The 22,942-nt window shown below is 37.2% G+C and overlaps 1 protein-coding gene across 1 annotated transcript; it reads left to right on the top strand.

Moving 5' to 3' along the window:
• Positions 1-6,225: 6,225 nt before the first annotated feature.
• Positions 6,226-7,404, top strand: LOC145136188 (uncharacterized). Its single transcript, XM_079070368.1, has 2 exons — positions 6,226-6,706; positions 7,100-7,404. Exons 1-2 carry the CDS (start codon positions 6,310-6,312, stop codon positions 7,237-7,239), a joined length of 537 nt encoding a protein of 178 aa, XP_078926494.1. The 5' UTR covers positions 6,226-6,309; the 3' UTR covers positions 7,240-7,404.
• Positions 7,405-22,942: the final 15,538 nt, after the last annotated feature.

Below are 22,942 nucleotides of genomic sequence, written 5' to 3'. Positions count from 1 at the left end.
AAAATTGCCACTTTGGTCCAAAAAGGTTTGGACTAGCACCAGTGGTCCAAAACTTTCATTTTGTTGTGTCTTTGTTCCAATCTGTTCTGATTATTTTTAAAATGACGGATATGCCCCTGTTAATATGATTTTCTCTTTTTTCTTATTTGTTTTTCCGATTTAAAAAAAACAAGAAAATAAAAATAAAAATAAATCGCTCTCTCTCTCTCTCTCTAAACAAGAAAATAAAAAAATCTCTCTCTTTCTTTCTCTTTCTCTCTCTCTCTCTCTCTCTCTCTCTCTCTCTCTCTCCCTCGTTGAAATCAATTCCCCTTTACTCTGTACCTTATTTCTTTTTCCCCACCAAAGAAACCTCCACCATCTACCATAAACCACCCACCGCCGCCTCTGGCAGGCCATCCTCACCAATTTCAGCATCATCAGGCACAACCCACAACTTCATCTTCTCCGGTCATATTACATCCGAGGAGATGAGTGTGTCTCGCATCCATCTTAACCACTGTTCAGGAGACCAAACTTCCTCACATTCATCACCATACTAGCCACCAGAAACCACCACCTGGTCGGAGAAAGGAAACGGGGGAGTAGAGGGTGGTGGGCAAACCCTAAATCGTCGAGTGACTACTTCAACAAGTCGAACCCGTTATCATAGCAGCAACGATGGAGAAAAAGGGAAAACCCTAGAAAGATCCGACGAAGAAAGAGAAAAACCGGTTTGGGAAAATTGCGCATAGTCAAGATCGGTTTACAGCGCCATCCCCATTCTCGGTTCGTCTTCTCCACCAGTTCAGATCTGTTCGTCTTCGTCGTCATTCTCGTTTGGGAAAATTGTGCACAGTCGAACCCGCTATCGATTTTTCAGATCTATTCAGCGCCACCCCATTCTCGGTTCGTCCTCGTTGCTGCCCTTGCTGCCTCCTGTTTTGATTTCCTTCCGGCGATAACGAAGTGAAGGGAAGGGAGTTGGGTTGGGTTTGATCGGTAAAGACAGTGGGGGAGTAGAGGGTGGTGGGCAGCTACGGTGGTGATGTGGTGGAGGAAGGTCGTCCTCGGTGGTGTTGGGGTATTTCTTGGTTCCGCCATGGTCAGGGAATGAAGCAGCAACGAGGGGTGTTTGGATGGTGTTTCTCCGATGAGTTGGTGATGGAGGCTGCTTCCTCCTTTTGGGTTTCACAAAAAAAAAACACAAAGTGGTCATTTATGAGAGAGAGAGAGAGAGAGACAGAGAGAGAGAGAGAGTTTTGTCTTTTCTTTTATTTTTTTAATCAATCAAATATTTAAATACATAAATAAAATTGAAAAATGAAAAGGTAAGGGTAAAATCGTCATTATAAAAAAATTTAAAGCAAATTGGATCAAACTTCCAACAAAATGAAAAGTTTGGACCTCTGTTGCTAGTCGAAACTTTTTTGGACCAAAGTGGCAATTTTCAGCTAACCACAGGGACCATTTGTGCAGTTTTGTCTATATATATATATATATATATATATATATATATATATATATATATATATATATATATATATATATATATACAAATATGAATTTTGGGGAAAAATATAAGTTTACAAAAGAGTTTAATGTTTTGAGAATATTTTGATGATTTAATGTCGTTTTATCATGATTTTATAACACAAAGTTCTTATGTTATACTTGTATTCCCCCCCTTAAAACAGTAGAAATTATCAAAATACGGGGGTATGAACTCACTTGATAGGTGGTGATTTGGACAACGTTTCGTTTTCTGGAAAGGAGTTTATTTGACGAAAAACCGGCTTTAATCGGGCAAGAGTTTCGACTGGAGAAAGTTGTTTTTCTCAGGAATCTCGTGGCTTTGAGGCTTGCTTAGGGTTTTAGACTTGATATTGGGGCTTTAGGGGTTGGAGGAAATTTTAAAGTGGTGAAAGAAGTGAAAAAGTATGGAAAATGGGGTGAAATATGTGAAAAATCTGGAGGGTCTCGCACCATATATATAGGCCGAAGCTCCAGCATGCGAAGGGTGTGTCCGATGGCTACTGAACCGCGACTTCGGTCCAATCAGAAGCTGACACGGGGAGGACACGAGGAAGCCTCGCATGCGCGGTGACGTGGCCGAAGGTGCACCATGCGATTTTTCCCGGTTTTCAACATTTCTCGATTTTCGTGCCCAAAACTTGCGAAATTCATAACTTTCGTATACGAGCTCCGTTTTCGACGTTCTTTATATGAACACGTAGGTAAAATTATACTCTACGACTTTCGTTTAGACTTCGTCGGCTAATTTTGACTTTATTTTTAATATTATTATTTTTAACAGACCGGGACAGGAAATCCGTTAAAAATTCATAACTTCTTCATCCGACGTCCGTTTTTGTCTGTCTTTTTACTGTTGTACTACTATTGACGAGACCTTCAATTCTCGTTTAGGTTGTGTCGGCTAAAAATCACTCGATCTTTATTTCAAGTTTTTAGCTGTATACTGCTATACTGAAACTTAGAAAAATCATAACTTCTTCATATGAATTCAGATTTTGACGTTCTTTTGATGAAAGTTCTCGGTTTAACATAAACTATAACTTTCATTAATATTGTTATGGCTAAAAAGTCTTTTATTGAAATTTTACTTTTTACACTGAACAGTGTTTTGCCGGTTTTGTCGCGGATCTTAGATTGGTCATAACTTCTTTGTTATAACTCGGATTTTAGTGTTCTTTATATTTTTGGAAACCTTGTTACAATCTCTACCACTTTGTTCATTCCAATCGAGATTGTTTGATACTTTATTTTTGAGGGTCAATTATGTAAATATACATAGTATGCTAAAATTTCTCTTTATTATTTTAAAAAGAACTACAAATTTACCTACATTATTACATAGGTTTGAAATAACGGTTTGTTACACACAGCCACACAAGAAGTGTTCACGGCCATACAAGGGTTCACGGCCATAGAACACATGATGTGTTCACGGCCCAACCTTGATCTTATGAAGGGTTTACGGCCAAGGAAGGAGGGTTCACAGCCATATCAAGATCTTATGAAGGGTTCACGGCCACATGAAGGGTTCACGGCTGTGAACTCTTGAAGATCTTGCATTTTGGTGCTTGATTTATGTGTGGAATCAAGTGTTTCTAGGTATGAACAAGTAAGGGATAAGATACTTACTTTATGGAAGCCTTTGGAGTGTTCACGATTTGAAGAAAGTTGAGAGAGAATGGAGGGTGTTCACGGCTAGAGTTGAATAAGTGAAGAAAATGAGCCATTTCATATATATATATATATATATATATATATATATATATATATATATGTAGGATGTTCACGGCCGTGAACTCCTTTTTGATGATGTTTCCGGCTCGATTGCAACTCTAAGAACTCAAGCTAATACTTCCTAACACACAATCATTAAGTGTACTAGGCTTAGAAACTCTCAAATAGACCCTTAACAAGGCAAAAAGATAACAGAAACAAGTCTGACTTTTGATTGAATTGATTGACTTTACAAGATAGAAATTTCGGGTTGTCACATGAAGGGTGGGAATGAAGGTTTGTTTGGATATTGGGTGTGGATGAACACGATTTTGAAGATGGAACATATATGCAAATTAATTTTTTTATTTGTAAATCTAGATTTGGGTGTAGAGGTGGGTGAGTTCACTGGAGAAGATGAAACAGTTGAGGGAGAGAGAGAGAGAGACCCTTTGCATATTATTTTTTTAAATAAAAGAAAACATCATAAATGGTCCCTGTGGTAGTGAAATGACAAAAATGTCATTCATCTAATGGACAAAACTTAACGGAGTTAACAATAAGGTCCAATCGTCAAAATTTTTGAAAACACATGGACCATCTATGATGTTTTTAAACCATAGGGACTAAACTTCAGATCTGGAGAAACCACATGGTCCACTTATAATGTTATATATATATATATATATATATATATATATATATAGACAAAAATGCAAATTTGGTCCCTGTGGTTAGTCAAAAAATGTGGATGGAGTCCAAAGTCTTTTCAATTTGCACCACTGGTCCAAATCAAAAACATTTTGTGGTTTTGGTCCTTGGAAAAGTTAAAATGACTACTTTGCCCTTTTAATTTCTATTTTGCATTTTTTCTATTTAGTTTAATTCTTTTTTAATTTAAAAAAATCCACCCCCACCTACGGTAGTACGGTACCCCGTCCCCCATCTCTTTCTCTCTCTCTCTCTCTCTCTCACACACACACACACACATACACAATTGTCATAACCCTACCTTCCACCATTGTTTTTGTAGATTTATTGGGTTGAAGAACATATGCATCTTCATCTTCGTCCTAATACACTAAAAACAAGCACACACATACACACACTAAATCATCTTAATCTTCATCCATTTCGTTTGCATCTTTAATCCAGATCCATTGAAAAACTAACAAACATATACTAAATCGACATCTTCTGTTGGGTGCTTTTTCCCTTAAATACAAACCATATTCTCAATCAAACCATCTGTGAATTAAACCATCACCTCTGGTTGACTAGAAAGCAAAACATATGGAAATCAATCTTGGTTTTGTTTCAAAATCAAAGTTCATTGGATGTAATCCATGAATATAAATCCCGTGAAATATGGAATTAATAAAGAAAAGGAAACATCCAATCCAAACACAACAAGAGCCATTACAAATTTTGTAAATCCACCAATACCTATCAACAATCCAGTGACCATCGCAAGCACCAACCCGGAGTAGACACAATCTAAGCTTGAGATGAAAGGCTAGTAGAGGACGAGGATATTGTTGGTATGTGCTTGGTTGATGGGTTTTCTGATTGGAAGTCCGATAATAAGAACCCAATAAGTAATTAGGTTGATTCATATCTTCCGATCAGATCTGAAATGGATACGAAATCAAGAACATTGAATATGGATTCGTCCTATTCGCCACCAATACTAGATTGAACTCACTGCTCTGATGTTTCTTTGTTGTTGTATGTGTTTGAGGATGAGAGTGACGAAGATAATGGTGGAGATATTGGCGTCAGTGCTAAGGAGACAAGTGATGGGTGCTTGATGATGATGATGGGTGATGGCAGAGAAGAAAGAATGAGGTGGTTCCGATGGAAAATTGGGTTTCTTCTTCTACATGTGGGGAGATGGAACTACTTTTGAAATTAGGAAGGGAAGATGGAACTGAAATATTGAAACCTGATTGGATTCAACCTTTGAAAATGGAGCTAGAGTTTAATTTTGATATCATCCTCTAAGATATATGTATGGAATGTTTAGTTTGCAGGTGAATGTGAGGAAGAAGAAGATGGAAGAGAAAGTCAAAGAGAAAGAAAGAGAATTAGAGAGAGAAAGTCAAAGATAGAGAGAGGGATAGATAATAGGAGGGTACGTTAGAGGGGTAGTGTGGGGGTTTGATAATTCTTTTTTATTTTTGAATTATAATAATAGTAAAAAAACATTAAAAATGTAAAAATAAAATTAAAGGGCAAAGTAGTCATTTTAACTTTATCAGGGACCGAAACCACAAAATGTTTCCGATTTTGGACCATCCATACAAGTCGAAATGATTTTGGACCTTATCCATATTTTTTTGCTAACCACAGAGACCAAATTTACACAAGTTTTACGTAATCATAAGTTTCACATCAGTTTAAATACATCAAAAATTAACATGAAGTATAATATCAAAACAAAATATTATTTTAAATGAATACAAATACATTAAATTGCTTCATAAATGTTTTTTTTATTTAGTTTAAGAGAAGTCTAAATAAATGTGAAAATACCATAAATTGGTTATGTAACATATCTCATTTTCATGTGTTTTTATTCAATTTAACCATTTCAATCAGGGTTTAATAGTTCAATTTAAACGGTTTACCGAGATTTTGTAAAAACCAGCCGTTCATTCCGATTAAGAAATAAGTATAAACTTGATGCTAGTGGAAGTGCTCTCTCGTTCAAACCTTTTTTGAAAACATTGTTTAAAGGACCAAAATAGAGGTTGGGGAAGTGTAGGGAATTAAGTGGAAACTTCAGCAAAGACTCTGCAGCACGTAACGACGTCACCTTACATCAATGACGAAGAAAAGATCAACAAACTACAGAAGGTTTACGAAGGCAATAAGTACGCGTCCCGCCGTATCTTAATTTTCTTTCCTATTTTTAAACGCGGCTTTCGTCAACTTAATAAATTATATTCCTCAACCCCCACCTCCTATATATTTCCTATGCATATATATAGACATCGATCCACGTTCTCCTAAAACACATAACAAGAACACTTGTATATTTCTCAAAGCTCACAAACACAAAACAACTCTTATACCATCATGTCTTCTCAAATGTTCTTGTCTTTGGTTCTCTTCTTTGCTTCTTCTCTCCTCCTTCAAGGAACTTTAGGTGAGATCGTATGTGAGGATTTACCAACGGAAGTTTGCTCCTTTTCAATTGCATCATCCGGGAAACGGTGTTTGTTGGAGAACTTCGAGAACAACAATGGAGAGACGGAATATCAATGCAGAACATCGGAAGTGGTGGTGGAGAGGATGTCGGAGTATATCGAGACAGATGAATGTGTTAAGGTTTGTGGTGTTGATCGGAACTCAGTCGGAATCTCTTCTGACACCTTGCTTGAGGCACAATCCGTCTCCAAAATATGCTCCGCCGCATGCTACCAAAACTGCCCCAACATCGTTGATCTTTATGTCAACCTGGCTGCCGGAGAAGGTAAATGATCGATCTTATAATCATCTTTATGAAGAAGTGAATTACAATTAATGTTTCAATTAGTGTAAGGAAGATGATGCTCAAGTTTGAAACTTTATTTATAATTATTACATTCTTAATGCATGCAGAGACAGAGACATATATATTACAATTAATATATTGTTCTATATGTTTCTCGGGTTATTGAAACAAAATCAACTTTAATATATTGTTCTTGCTTGAAAATTACGAAAAGTTGCAGATATGTTACCAAGTCAACATCTGTAGCTACCTTTGACGAGGTCATATTAAGTTATTTACTACCATGACCAAAAAGTCAGAAAATGAAAATGTTATTTTTGTCATTTTAACGTGTGTAATTAATAAATTAAATATTTATATAACATTTTGTAGGGGTGTTTTTGCCGGACTTATGCGAGAAGCAAAGAAGCAACCCTCGTCGTGCCATGGTTGAGCTTTTGAGCTCTGGTGCTGCCGCCGCTCCCATGGCTAGTGAAAACCTCGTTGGTGCTGCCGCTCCTGTTTCTATATAAACCGAGTCATCAATATATAGATGTTTGATTTTGGAGGGGTTTTTTTTTTTTTTTTTTTTTTTTTTAAATTGAAATTTGTTGTAGAGGAGATGGAGGAATAATGGCTGGATAGATGTAGAGAAAGTATTTTGAGTTATATACATGGGAGTCTCTTTCTTTTGAATATGTTTATCATATCATCAATAAAATATACATCATGTTGATGTTACATATATTTCATATAACAATTATCTTTAAACTATATCTTCATATGCTTTGGTTTGTAAGTAGAAAAGAAAAGAAAATAATTGATAAATTTTTGTGTCACAAATGGTTGATTTTTTTATTAATATGTCAAGATTGAGACTTCAGAAAAATAATCATAAAATTTCGTTATAAGGTCTTTTTAACAAAACTCTTTTGTAAATTATATTTAGGTAAAAGATAAACATTTAGCGGTGGAGACATAATTTGGACAAGAGTACAAATATAGTCGAAATTATAAGGGAAAAATGACTTTTGAGGGTAACTAACTGTTGTGTTTGTTTTTATTTGTTCCTTTAATTTCCTTTTTTTTTGTACTCAATATACCATCGAACTTGTTGTTTGTGTTCACCATAACCCTTTTGACCGGCTTCTGACCTGTGATAGCAGTCAAAGGGTTATGGTGAATACAAATAACAAGTTCGGTGGTATATTGAGTACAAAAAAAGGGACCAAATGAGAACAAACTCAACAGTTGGTTACCCTCCTGAGTCATTTTCCCCGAAAGTTAAATGAAATTAAAGTTGCAAAATTATCAAAGACTGCAACATTCTTTGGCCATAACGTATATGAAGAGCGTTTCGGAGGGGTAACTTCGTTAAAACATGGTATATGCTATACTTATTGTGGTTAGCTGTCAACACCTCTCTAGCATTAACGTTTACATCAAGGTATATTATGATGATGTGTCTGTAAAAGCTGCATGATATTGTACATATTGATGTTGTATCTTATCCCATGAATTCGATCTTAAAACTAAATAAACTCAAAAATCACATTCTACTCGTTTGTAGACTTGTCTAGAATCCATGATACGATAAATCATTTGATTGAAAATGTAAATGTAGTCATGAAATGCACCTGCTTAGTCAAGATTCCCCTAATAAATATTCAAGTGCATTACAAAGTTGTACATGTATGAATAATGTTCTTTCGTGGGTTATGTTTTGAATAGAAGCAATAATGAATCTCATAAAGTCATTAATATAAGCAGGAGATGACGTGACATTTTTTGTAAATGAGTAAAGGGAAAATGAATCAGAAGGGTAACCAACTGTTGCATTTGTTCTCATTTGGTCCCTTTCTTTTTTTTGTACTCAATATATCATTGAACTTGTTGTTTGCGTTCACCATAACTCTTTGACCGGTTATCAGAGGTCAAAAGACGCTCAAAAGGGTTATGATGAACACAAACAACAAGTTCGATGTTATATATTGAGTACAAAAAAAAAGGGTCAAACGAAAACAAACGCAACAGTTAGTTACCCTGAAGAGTCATTTTCCCAAATTATAAATATATACAAACTGTAACTTACATTTTTCTCTCACAAATTTACTGTAGCTAAAAGTACTACACAAAATGCACAGTGTACAAGGCTGAATTACGGTTCAAATATGTTGTGCCAGTTGTGGCCACACATCTTTCATCAATTGTTTCGAATTGAACTTACAGAAATGGTCCTTACAGTTTTATATTCTATTTATAAGTTATCTAACTTGCCCTTTTTCTTTCTTTTTGTTTCACTTTTTACCTTTACAACCCACTTAACTTTCCATTTGCGGGTCACGGGTTGGTGGGTTGGCGGGTCATAATATATTGACCCAACCCAACCCATATAATATATGGGTTGGTGGGTTGGCGGGTCATGGGTTGACGGGTTGAAAACATCAACCCAACCCAACCCATATAACCCGTATAAGTATATGGGTTTGTGGGTCAGTGGGTCGAACCCAACCCGTATAACCCATTTAATAAGCAACACATTTTAAAATTAAATTAAAAAATACAAATAAAATAAAGTCATAAAGTCTTAAATATTCAACATAAAGTCATAAACATAAAATCATAAACAGGAGTAACGACGACGAGTGGTGTACGACAACTAGAGGACAAGAAGACGAGTGGTGAGCGTGCGACACTGCGACAGTCGATGACTCAATCGACGGAGACAGGAGACATGGAGTTGTGAGTTTGGAGACTGAAGACTGAATTTTTTTTTGATTAGGGGCTTCTTAGGGGCTAGGGCACGCTAAATCGACTCGAAGATGTTTTGCAGTTTCGGAATACGGAAAACGATTAAACGATAAAGAAATATTCAAAACTGATAAATAATTAACTATATTATTTAAACATAATATATATATATATATATATATATATATATATATATATATATATATATATATATATATATATATATATATAATCGGATTGGCGGGTCGACCCGCGAACCCAAAAAGGTAACCCAACCCAACCCATGAAATAAATGGGTTGGCGGGTTGGTGGGTTGGCGGGTCAACAATCTCAACCCAAACCCGTTTATTTTCGTGTTGGGTCAGTATCGCGTTACGGGTTGGATCGAGGATTGCCACACCTACTTATAATCCATAAGTTATTACCCCTTCTTCACAATAGATACCAGTTTTTATTTTGTTTCTTGCCATTTTCCGCATTGTAATTTTTTTTCAATCTTTTATACTGAAAATCTACATTTTTGTAAATACACGTTGCAAGATCGGTATATAAAATGGTACCGGCCTACATATTTTGCTAGAAATTAATACAACGATACATACATTTTATCAATACAATTTTTAAATTAAATTAAAAAACGGATTGGACAGCAAGAAACTAGATAAAAATCATAAAAAATAGTCCCTAAACTCTTCTTAACTTTACTTATAATGCACATTATAATACTTCCTTTTACATTTATGGCGACTACATTTTTATGGATTATTCAGAATCAATCCAACTTAAAAAAATAGTCTCTAAACTCTTCTCAGCTTTTAATAATTCATACAACTTTCATTTCTTTTAAACTTTTAGTGTTTTTTAAAGTTGTGATATACACAAGAAAAACACATGTAAGAACCCGCGGCAAAGCGCGGGATCAAATAATAGTTCAAAACAGTATTTAAACAAAGTTACTTATGTTGCATTTAGCGATGGAGACATAATGTATTTTTCTATCATTTTTCATTTTTGGAAACGGTGTTGGTGGTAGGCAGGGCCGGTTCAAGCTAATTTGAGGCCCATGACAAAAGAAAAAAACGAGGTCCTAATTGCATATGATAATACAATGATCTAGGTGAAGACTAGTACAGGAGCACCTATTATTAAATTAAAATTATATATATTACAAAAAAATTTACTGTGTTTAAAGGGTGTGGGATAAATATTAAAAGTTAAAATCAATATAATTGCTAAGTTGTGCAAAAAACATAAAAATTACCGAACAACAAAACCATTTTGAAAAACCATTTGTTTGGTTTTTTTGTTTAGAATGACTGTTCTTTTAGGTTAGGCGTGATCTTTGTTTATATAAAAACCCAAAAATTACCGAACCTGAATATCCCAATGACGTTCTTTCATACATACATTTAAGTGATTAAGAATATTATAAATTAAAATAAATTGTATGTCTTATAGTGTTCATTGACATCCACGATAATAAGGATACGTTTATGTTGTATATTAAACTAATATATCACTTTGTTTGATTTAAAGTTAAAAATGTTAAATTAAAAGTTATTAGTATTGTATATATTTTTTAAATTAGATTTTTTTTAAAAATGAAATAAAAAACATACTTGATATTTTGAAACCGGATGGGTAGATCTATTGTTTGAAAGGAAGAGATGATATATATATATATATATATATATATATATATATATATATATATATATATATATATATATATATATATATATATATATATATATATATATATATATATATATATCAAAATTAATAAATATATCACAATTCATATTTTTTGTACTTTTTAAACATAGATTCATGAATATATTCATGTTAAAAAAAACGATATTTCAGTTCAGATTCATATTGTGAACCTGTTCAGATTCAAATTGTAAACCTATTCAGATTCACATTGTGAACCTTCTCAGATTCACAGTGTGCATAATAATAAATCAGATTCACAGTGTGAATCTGAACTGATCCGAGCTTTTTCACATTGTGAATGTTAAAATTTGAAATATTTACAGTTTAGATTCACAGTGTGAATCTATACTGATCGAGGTTTTTTTTAATCGGTGTTGATGTTTATTAATATAGTACAAAAAATTAATATTTTTTGTATAATTAGTTTTTTTTTTTATAAAAATAAACTTAAATATTGAAAAAACTAAGAAAATTAAGTGGGTTTTTTTCGAAAAAAAAAGTTCGTTTTTTATATATAATCATGGATCTCTATGGAAAGAGGACGGAAAATCGTGAACAACGGTATATTTGGTTTTTTTTCGATAAAAAACTTGGCCTAAAAAAAATTTTAAATGAAAAAAAGGAAGTGAGTTTTGTTATAATCCGGTACATGTGAATCCATTATAAAAGTTTACAACCCTTCCTTTTGCCGTTGATCGCTTTAAATTCCGGCGCTTTGGATTCGTTCTTTGGTTCGTTGATTAATAATGGTTCTCTGTTATAATCCGGTACATGTGAACTTTTTATGAATTTTCAGCGATTTTATGTTAAAAGCTGCGATTTTTTGATAAAAAAATTCAAAAAAAAGTTTTGTGATCTCTAAGTATTTTTTTTATGCATTTTTATGATTTTTAGGGTTTTTTTGTTTTCCATAGAACCTAAACCTATATATATATATATATATATATATATATATATATATATATATATATATATATATATATATGTCAAAAGAAAAAAAAAAGAAAAAATAACAAAATTGATATCTTGTAACTTAATGGCAGGTCTATTGCCATTGTCTGAAAAGAGAGAGCCCGATATGGGCCATATGGCTCAACTTTAAAAGAAAATCATCGAAGACTTTTGTATGTTAATTTACAAATGATAATAATGGGGATCGAACTAAGATTGCACGGTAGAATTATACTTGTCTTTAACAAACTCAACCAAAGGCACATTTAATGATATGTTTACAGAAGTTGTATATATATACATGAAACATATGTCATAGAAATTATTTTGGGGCCCCAAACCGTGGCGATGCCTGGGGCGGTCACCCAGCTTGCCCACCCTATTGGTTCGGGCCTGATGGTAGGTTGGAGGTGTGCAAAATTTCAAAAATCAGAGTAAATTTTTTATTTTTCCAAAACAACCCCCAAGACAATAATTGTTTACAAAACCATTGTTTCAAAAGTGATAATCAATAATCAAAGTATCCCAAAATCCAAATAACATAAAATCTGAAGGATGTGCACGATCACGCATTCGCCTTGCCACGGTCATCTGAAGTACCTGAAACTGTAAGCCAAAGTTTAGTGAGTTCCCCAAAATACCACCACACAACATAACATATACAAACATTGCATGTTGGGTCCAATCAGTCATCGGACTGGAATGCCCTCGAGTCCATAGTTATCGAGATGGATTACCCCAACCCAATCAGTCATCGAACCAGAATGCCAATATGCAACAGGTCCACTCAGTCATCAGACTGGAATAACCTCGGGTCAACAGCCATCGGGCCGGATTACGCCCGGTCTGTTGGCCCACATACATCGCAGTAAAGCCTCAACCCAAACCATAACATGTCAACGTATACATAACGGATAACATATAACCAATTAACAAACAAACTGGCAGATCTACAGATCACTACCACATAGCAACATCTATATACCAGGACAAATATCTAACAGATCACTACATCATAGCAACATCCTCTATACCATGATAGATAATCAAATGGGTCCGCATTGGTGCCTTCGACCCACAAGAACAATGAGGAATACTCACCTTGTAACGACCCAATTTTCAAAAGAAAATTTTCATTTTTGATTAACCAAATTTTTTTTCCACAAACCATGAAATCCCAAATACAATTGTTTTTAAAATTCATATCAAATACTATTTTATTTCAAATCATCAGAGTGTCCCGTAAAAACGTCTGAGAGAGAGTGCACGCCGATCCATCAAGCCTTGCCCTTTCCCTTGGGCTCAGATGTACCTGAAACAAATCCACAAACTATAAGCTAATGCTTAGTGAGTCCCCCAGAGCATACCCCACACACAATCCATATAACACATATCATATTAGCTATAAAAGCTACATATATCACATAAGCCATGCATACAACATATAAGGAAGCCATGGAAACCCTCCCCGGTCTTACACCTAGTGTCACTGGAACCCCCACGTGGTCTTAACTACCTGCCACGGGAACCCCCACATGGTCTTCCTGCCATGGGAACCCCCACATGGTCTTCTCTAACTGCCATGGGAACCCCCACATGGTCTTCACTACCAAGCAAATATCATACAACTAAACATGCAATTATACTAGGATGCCATGGAAACCCTCCAAGGTCTTATACCAAATGCCACGGGAACCCCCAGGTGGTCTTAATCTACTGCCACGGGAACACCCGAGGTCTTCCATGCAAATGTCATACTAACATAACGCATAATCAATCGACAATCCACATATCATAAAATGGGTTGGCCTTGGTGCCTTAGACCCATTGGTATGGTGAGAAGACTCACCTTTGTCTGCTGAATCCGAAAGTTGCTCTCCTAACAGTCCGTAACCACCCGTGCTGAACAATAATAACATTACCCAATGTTAGGACTGGACATAATCCAATTGAAGAACCCAAACCCCAAGTCCTTTCACAATGGCCCAAAAAGTCTTCCTTTGCTAATGGGCCCAAAATCCATGTCTAAAATCCTTAATGGGCCTCATGGCCCAATAAAGCCCAACCATAGAATCTATGGCCCAAAACAGATAAGTTGGTCCACTAACTCCAAAACGTGAGTAGGCCCAATGACTAATTAAGGCCCAAAAGCTTACAAGCCCAAAACAAGTCTGAGCCCATCTGAGGTGCGTACGCCTTGCGTACCACCTTGGTACGCGTAGCGTACTGAGTCCCTGAGCTGTACGTGCGACGTACTTTAAGTTACGCCCAACGTACAAACATATTTAAGCACTTTCTTCCATTAAGTGCTTAATACTCGATGTTTTAACGTCCAATATCATATCTGAGCTCATTAAGACGTCCTAGGGCATAAAGTTGGCAACTTTATGCCCTTGCATGCTATATGGGACTTAGAAACTTCATTCTTCACATTAGAACTTCATAGAAAGCTTCAAACTCATGCATGGCGTCTAGATACTCTTCAAGCTAGCACCTTTATGCATCTAGCATGCTCATAAAGTTCAGATCTAACCATTTCAGCCTCTGGAGTTGCTCAACTCTCATGAGAAGGTCCAAAACCAACTAAAGGGACAAAATAGAAAACCCTAGCTAGATCTAATGAATAAGATGGCAAGATCAAAGCTCTATACCTCCAGAAGCTCTTCAAGGTGAACTAGATGCATATTCTTGAAGCCCAATGCCACTCCAAGGTTGCTTAGCAACTCCTTCTTCTTGAATGGACACTAAAATGGCCACAAATACACTCCTTAAGCTCAAAAACACTCTCACAAGGTATCTATGGTGTAGAAGGGCGAAATAAGACTATGGAGGCTGACTAGGGTTTGGTCCAAGAGGCTTAAGGGTGTTTAAATAGGTGTCAAGTCCGAGAATTAGGGTTTGGGCCCTCTGTCGCGTACACCCCGCGTACCTATACGTACGCCATGCGTACGCGACCACCTTCTGCAATCATGCATCCTTAGCACGCTAAGCGTACTCCTGGAGTACGCCCTGCGTACTAAGGGACCTTTTATGCCATCTTTTGCTTTTCAAGGGTCTAAAGGATAATACCTGAATTGGAGTGTTGCAACTCTCCCCCACTTGGACTAGACTTTGTCCTCGAAGTCCGTAGACGCAAATAGATCGGGGTAATGCTCCCACATCTCGTCTTCCGGCTCCCATATCCATTCGGAGCCTCTTCGGTGCTGCCATTGCACCTTCACTAGCTTCACCTCTTTGTTACGAAGAACCTTAATCTTTTTATCCAAAACCGTAATGGGTCTCTCAATGTAGTTCAGGCTCTCGTTCACCTGAATGTCATCCAAGGAAATAATCGCGGCTTCGTCTGTGACACACTTCCGAAGCTGAGACACATGGAAGGTGTTATGTATATGGCTGAGCTCATCCGGTAGATCCAAGCGGTAAGCCACCTTGCCCACCCAGGCCGAAATCCTGAATGGTCCAATATACCGAGGTCCTAGCTTGCTCCTCTTCCGAAACCTAATAACACCCTTCCATGGTGATACTGTTGGATAAGGTGTCTAAGTCCATAACTATATTTGGTATGTACTTGACCCGACCCGACATGGTCCATTTGGGTTGCACTTCACCGGAACAATTTGTATGGATAATCTTTTGAGAATAGTATATTTGTTATTTATTAATATATTATATGTTATAATATATTAATATGAAATCACATTATTTAATTAGTATTGATCAAGAATTAATTTGGAATTAATTTGGTGATCAAAAGAGACTAATTAAATATGGATTCTAATAGTATGGACCAATAGATTATTTAGAATGGGCTAAGCTTGCATGGAAGTCCATGGATAGTCCATGGAGCTTTTAACCCATGGATCCAATGGAAATGAAAGGTCATGGGTATTAGGGTTTACATGGATGTAACCCTAATCCTCCATACTATATAAAGAAGTCCAAGGTTCTAGAAATCGGCACTAGTGTGTGAGACTTGAAGCATAGCCAATTTTGTGAGCGTAGTATACTCTCTCAAGAACTTCCAAGTTGTTGTGGTGATTTGTGATTCCACTTGAGGCATTCACATTATTGGTGCTAGGCTCTTAAAGCTCCAAGCAATCAACTACAAGAAAAGGTATGTATTTCTATCTAGTTTATATTGTATAAGATCCTACAATTGCATGCTAGACAGGACAATGCTTTGGAAATCAATTTTGCATGTATAATAGAGAAAACATAGTTACAAATCATCTAGGTTTGTATGTGCACCTTAAGGTTGTTAGGATGCTCAAAACCCTTCAGTGGTATCAGAGCCAGGTTTGTTTTCTATTATATTGTTGCTTATTTGTGATTTTGCAAAGCTGATTTTGCTGTCTGACTGCTCAACTCGGCGAGTCCATGAACAGACTCGACGAGTTGATGCTTTTAGGCATGGATTCGACGAGTCTGTTCCTGCACTCGGCGAGTCTGATGCCCAGACAACATGTTGTTCGAGTTTTTTTTGGCCTAAATTTGGTTAGGATCATTACCTATAATTGTTTTTAATCATTTGAACTGTTTTTTATGATATGGTAATGTTTATCCTAATCTAATTACAAGGCAATTGTCATAATTTCAAGAATTAGTTAATTTGATTATGCTTAATGTCTTGAAGATTGGTGATATGAATTGTTTTGTTCAATGAGTTTGAATATGATCATGCATGCTTATTTGATTAATTGAATCCATGATGTATGTGTATTAATGGAGTCCATAATTTGTCTTCAAGTTATGGATTACCAAAAGTCATTTTCTTTAAAAGAGTAATTAAGAACTCATAGGTTATAGAAATGAAGAGTCTTCATTTTTAATAGGCCATTAAACTCACAAGTTATGAAGTTGAAAAGTTTTGAAGAGTTTCAAAACTTGCCCTCAAGTTTTGGAATTTCAAAAGTCTCACACATTAGTACTTTAATTCCAATCCCTAGAGTTTTAAAAGTTTAAAATTCAACCCTTATACTTTATAATATTATAATTTAATCATATATATATATATATATATATATATATATATATATATATATATATATGTATAAGATCAAGTCAGTCTTACCGTTAGTAGGCCTCATTCACGAAGCCGGTCTATAAGGGGGGGTATAAGGTTGCTGCCTATAAAATGGCAGCTTAATGGGTGTCGACTCTCACCCACCACTTCCTTGACTGGTGGAGGGTCGTTAGCCGAACGGGTTGGACAATGACTATAATTCTCATTAAAAGTATAATGATAAATATAAAGTAACTAAACCTTTTATAAATTCTCAATCTTAGTTACTTAGGAAAATGTGAATTTGGTGCTAACCCTTGAAATTACACTTTGTACCTTACCGAGTCGTTATTGGAGCGTGTGTGGTTAACCGACACACTAACATGGACTAGTAAGAGTGGCAAATGGTAACTTAATGTTTATCATAGATTGGTGGAGCGCATGTGGTTAACCGGCACATCGATTAGGTGATAAAATTAAGGGTACCAAGTTAATTTGCATGGTTATTCACACCTTGTTTGTGATCCTTGGCATCCCAGTCACAAACTTGAGAGGGCACAATCGAGATTTAAACATGCCATTGAAAAGTTCATTGAATTTCAAAAGAATCTAGGAATTTCAACTCATTAAAACTTAATAATTTATTTCGTTTTTCATGGTGGAAATTGGTGAATCGTCATTCACCTACCTTCAAATATTTTATAGCTTGGATTACGACATCCATCTTCCAAGTTATAAAGTATTGTGTTGGGCCCTAGCCTTAATATTACATTTGGGTGTCTTATTAAGGACTCTTTATCTAATCTAAACTTGTCTTTCTTCTTTTCAGATGTCTTCCAACAATGCCTCTGGCTCGAACCCTACCGGCTCCTTCTCTCTCATGAATCTTTGTGGGAGAGTCATCTTTGATGGTTCAAACTTTAATGATTGGATCAGGAACATCAGGATGGTCACACGTTACGAGGACAAGGAATATGTCCTCGACAAGGAGCTGAAGGAACATGATGAGTCGTCTGCTACTCCACAGGAGGTTGCTGATTTTAGGGCACATGAGAAAGATGCCACCAAGGTAGCTTGTATCAAGCTTGCCACTATGGCACCTGAACTCCAAAAGTCCTATGAGGACTTCTACCCTTTTGAGATGCACCAGGATCTGATGGAAAGGTACCATCAGAGTGCACGTCAAGAGAGGTATGAAATAATCGCCTCCATGATAACAACTAAGATGAAGGATGGAGAGTCCATCACGGGCCACCTACAAAAAATGCAAAGATTTGTGGACCGTCTGCTCAAACTGAATGTGAACTTTGATGAGGAGCTGGCTATTGACATCATATTGCATTCCTTACCTCCCTGTTATGATCAGTTCCGCATGACCTATCATATGAATAAGGAGGAGGTCACCTTGAGAAAACTTTAGGGACTTTTGAGGACTGCTGAAAGCAACCTCAAAGGGAAAAATGCTGTTTCTACTCCTACCACTGCCCCTGTTCTGGCAATCGGGCAAGGAAAAGGGAAAAAGAGGAAGACCCCTTCGAAGGGAACAAAGGGAAAGTCTCTTGAAGGCTCCTCTTCAAGTGGAACCAAAGGTGGTTCTGCTACTCCCTCTTCCAACCCAAAAGAAGCACAATGCTTCTATTGTCAGGAAAAGGGGAACTGGAAGCGAAGCTGCCCCAAGTACTTGCGGGATATAAAGGATGGGAAGATCAAGCCCTCCTTTGCAGGTATTTACACTATATTGTCTAATAACTCACCACATACTAATTCTTGGGTCCTTGATACAGGGTGTGGAATTCACATTTGTTCTGATTTGCAGGGACTAAGAAGAAGTGAGGAAGTGGAGCACGTGAAGATAAACTTAATCATGGGGAATAGGAAAGCATCACATGTCACCAAGATTGGAGTTTACTCTTTATTTCTAAGTAGTGAGTTAACATTAGATTTGAATAAATGTTGTTACTCGTCTGAAATGGCGAGAAATATTATTTCTTTTCATGGCTTGTACAAACAAGGTTATAGTTTTTCATTTGATAATGAATGTGGTGCTATTAATGTTTTTTATAATGATGTGTTTTATTTTAAAGAATTACCTGGAAATGGTGTATATGAAGTTGTGAATGTTGTAGATAACTTAGGAAATAATGTATTGTATATTGATTCTTCCAATAGTTTGGATAAGGCATCCTTGTGGCATTGTCGTCTTGGACATGTCAACAAGAAGCGCATAGGCCAACTCCAGAAGTTTAGAGTTTTGGAATCATTTTACTTAAAGTCGGATGATAGTTGCGAGTCTTGTTTACTTGAAAAAATAACAAAGTCACCCTTCACTGGTACTTGTGCAAGGGGTGAGGGTTTGTTGGATCCCATACACACAGATGTATGCGGACCTTTCAAAACCGCCACAAGGGATGCTAACCGCTTCTATGTGACTTTTACTGATGATTATAGTAGATATGGTTATATCTACTTAATCAAGCATAAGTCAGAAACCTTTGAAAAGTTCAAAGAGTTTAAACAGGAAGTGGAGAATCAGTTGGGCAGGAACATTAAGATGCTTCGATCCGATCGAGGTGGTGAGTATCTTAGCGCAGAGTTCCTTGACTATCTTAAGGAATGTGGAATTGTTTCACAATTGACACCTCCCAGGACACCACAGCTGAATGGTGTGGCTAAGAGGCGCAATCGAACCTTGTTGGACATGGTTCGTTCCATGATGAGTCGAGCTTCGTTACCAATCTCATTTTGGGGGTATGCCTTAGAGACCGCCGCCCATATCCTTAATCTAGTCCCTACCAAGAAGGTTGCCAAAACACCTCACAAGATGTGGACTGGGAAAGTACCCACTTTAGACCACATCAAGATTTGGGGTTACGAGGCTTTCGTGAGGCGCGAGACTCACGATAAGCTCGAACCTCGAAGTGAGCGGTATATTTTCATCGGCTACCCACAGAAATCCTTTGGTTACTTCTTCTACAGACCCAATGAGAATGTGGTCTTTGTGGCAAGGAGAGGAGTCTTTCGTGAGAGAGAATTCATAAGCCAAGGAAACAGTGGGAGGAAAATTGACCTTGAAGAGCTTCAAGAGTCAAGCGGTGAAGGAACCTCCAACCCTAGCAATCAACCTGAGGAGGAAACTCCTGTTGAATCAACTGACGAGCCCATACCTCTGAGACATTCCACTAGAGTTAGTAATCCACCTGAGCATTATTATGGTTTCCATATTACTGCGGAAGGTGATACATTTATCAGTGATAGTACACTGGTAAATCTGGATGAACCTAACAACTATAGGGAAGCCATGGCAGGTCCCGAGTCTGCTAAATGGAAAGAGGCTATGGATAGCGAGATCCAATCCATATATGCCAATCAAGTTTGGAACTTGGTAGACAATGTACCGGGTCGTAAGACAGTCGGATGCAAATGGATCTTCAAGAAGAAGACCGACATGGATGGGAAGGTACACACTTACAAAGTGCGACTGGTCGCGAGGGCTTCACTCAAAATCCGGGAGTTGACTATGATGAAACCTTCTCGCCAGTAGTGAAGATTAAGTGTATTAGAGTTATGCTAGCCATTGCTGCATTCATGATTATGAAATATGGCAAATCGATGTCAAAACCTCTTTCCTTAATGGAAAATTGGCTGAAGATGTTTACATGAGTCAGCCAGAGGGTTTTGTCAGTGAAAAGTATCCTGATATAGTGTGTAAGCTTGAGAAATCCATTTATGGATTGAAACAAGCATCTCGCAGCTAGAGTCTTTGTTTTGATGAGAAAGTCAAAGAGTTTGGTTTTTCGAGAAGCGAGGATGAGTCCTGTGTATATGTCAGAGCTAGTGGGAGTATAGTTAGCTTTTTGGTACTGTATGTGGATCACATACTACTCATAGGAAATGACATCCCAACCTTGCAGGAGGTTAAGTCTTGGCTTGGGAAGTGTTTCGCTATGAAGGACCTTGGAGAAGTTGCATATATCCTAGGGATAAGGATATTGAGAGAGAGGAGTAAAAGACTAATTAGACTTAGTCAAAGCACCTACTTGGACAAGGTGTTGAAGAGGTTCAACATGCAAAATTCCAAGAAAGGTGATTTACCGATCCATCACAATGCCAGACTGAGTAAGACTCAGAGTCCGAGTACAGAGGCTGAGATAGCTGAGATGAGTCGATTACCATATGTTTCCGCTGTTGGCTCGATCATGTATGCTATGACTTGTACTCGCCCTGATGTGGCCTTTGCTTTGAGCATGGTCAGCAGATATCAGGGGAACCCTGGCAAAGCCCACTGGACTACGGTAAAGAATATTCTCAAGTACCTGCGAAGGACTAAGGACTGGGTCCTTAACTTCGGTGGGAGTGATGACTTGAGAGTGATTGGGTACAGTGACGCTAGTTTTCAGACTGATAGGGATAATCTCCGCTCTCAGTCGGGGTGGGTCTTTACCCTAAATGGAGGAGCAATTACTTGGAAAAGTTCCAAGCAGGAGACAGTAGCTGGTTCAACTTGCGAATCAGAGTACATAGCAGCAAGTGAAGCGGCGAAGGAGGCGATATGGCTGAAGAACTTCATTGGAGATCTTGGAGTTGTACCAGCTATAAAGGAGCCTATGGAGATTTTCTGTGACAACAATAGTGCGGTTGCCTTAGCCAAGGAACCAAGAGATCATGGCAGATCCTGACCCATTGACAGAAAATATCACTTCATAAGACACAAGATAGAAGAATGACTCCTCATGGCAAAGAGGGTATCGTCAGAAGATAACCCAACAGATCCCCTCATGAAGGGACTGACTAGGGTTAAGCATTTGCAGCATGCAAGGAGCATCAGGCTGAAGGACGATATTAGTTTTAACAATTAGATAGCTATTTCTGAAACTTGTAAAATGTAATTAACATTAGATGATTAAATAAAAGTTGTTATTTGTTTATGATTAAAGTGTTACTGTCTTGTGTCGATCGTTTACTATTGTTTCAACTTTGCATGTTTTGACTTCCAGAATAATTACTTTATGCAAACTCTCCACCTCCTTTTTCTCCTTCTTTGCATCGATCACGAATGCCAAATATGATGTGCATCCTTTGGACAAACATTTTATGGCTTTCATCAGGGAGACGATTCCAGAATTAACTCTGCGTTTGTCCCCGTACACCATGAATGACTCTTTTCCGGGTTGGTTTACTCTTACTATCTTCTTTCGACATAGTATCTCGGCATCATTGGCACTGAGCCAATCCATTCCCAAAACGATGTCGAAACCGTTCAACTCTATGGGCAACAACTCTTCGTGGAATTCATTTCCGTTTAAGTTGATGACTATGTTCTTAATACGATCACTAACAGGTACGTACTTGCCACTGGCAACTTCCACAATTAGGGCATTATCAAGTTTTTCTACAGGCAATGCTAATTTTCCTCCAAATCTATGCGATACAAAGGAGTAGTTTGCTCCCGAATCAAATAGTATATTAGCAGGTAATCCATTTACAAGAAAGGTACTTGAAGCAACATCTGCTGCCTCCTTTGCAGCCTCGAGCGTCATCTGGAAGGCTCTTGCCTTCGGCTTCGGTGGAATGTTGGGTCTTCCTGCCTCCTTCTTCTTCGGGCAGTCCCTCGAAATGTGCCCTTCCTCGTTGCACTCATAACAAACCTTCTTAGTGAACGTGCACTCGTTGGCATAGTACCCGGGCTTTCCACACTTGAAACAGGTAACCCCTCCGTCACATTTTCCTTGGTGCTTCTTCTTGCATTTGTCGCACCATTTTGCTTCGGCTCCTCCTCCTCTCAAACCAGACTTCGAGAATTTAATCTTCTTTCTGGA

The sequence above is a fragment of the Lactuca virosa genome, chromosome 9 (genome assembly GCF_052849685.1).
Source record: "Lactuca virosa cultivar CGN04683 chromosome 9, Lactuca_virosa_CGN04683_v6, whole genome shotgun sequence".
Classification (NCBI taxonomy): Eukaryota; Viridiplantae; Streptophyta; class Magnoliopsida; order Asterales; family Asteraceae; genus Lactuca; species Lactuca virosa.
This window is presented reverse-complemented; position numbering and strand designations above follow the sequence as displayed.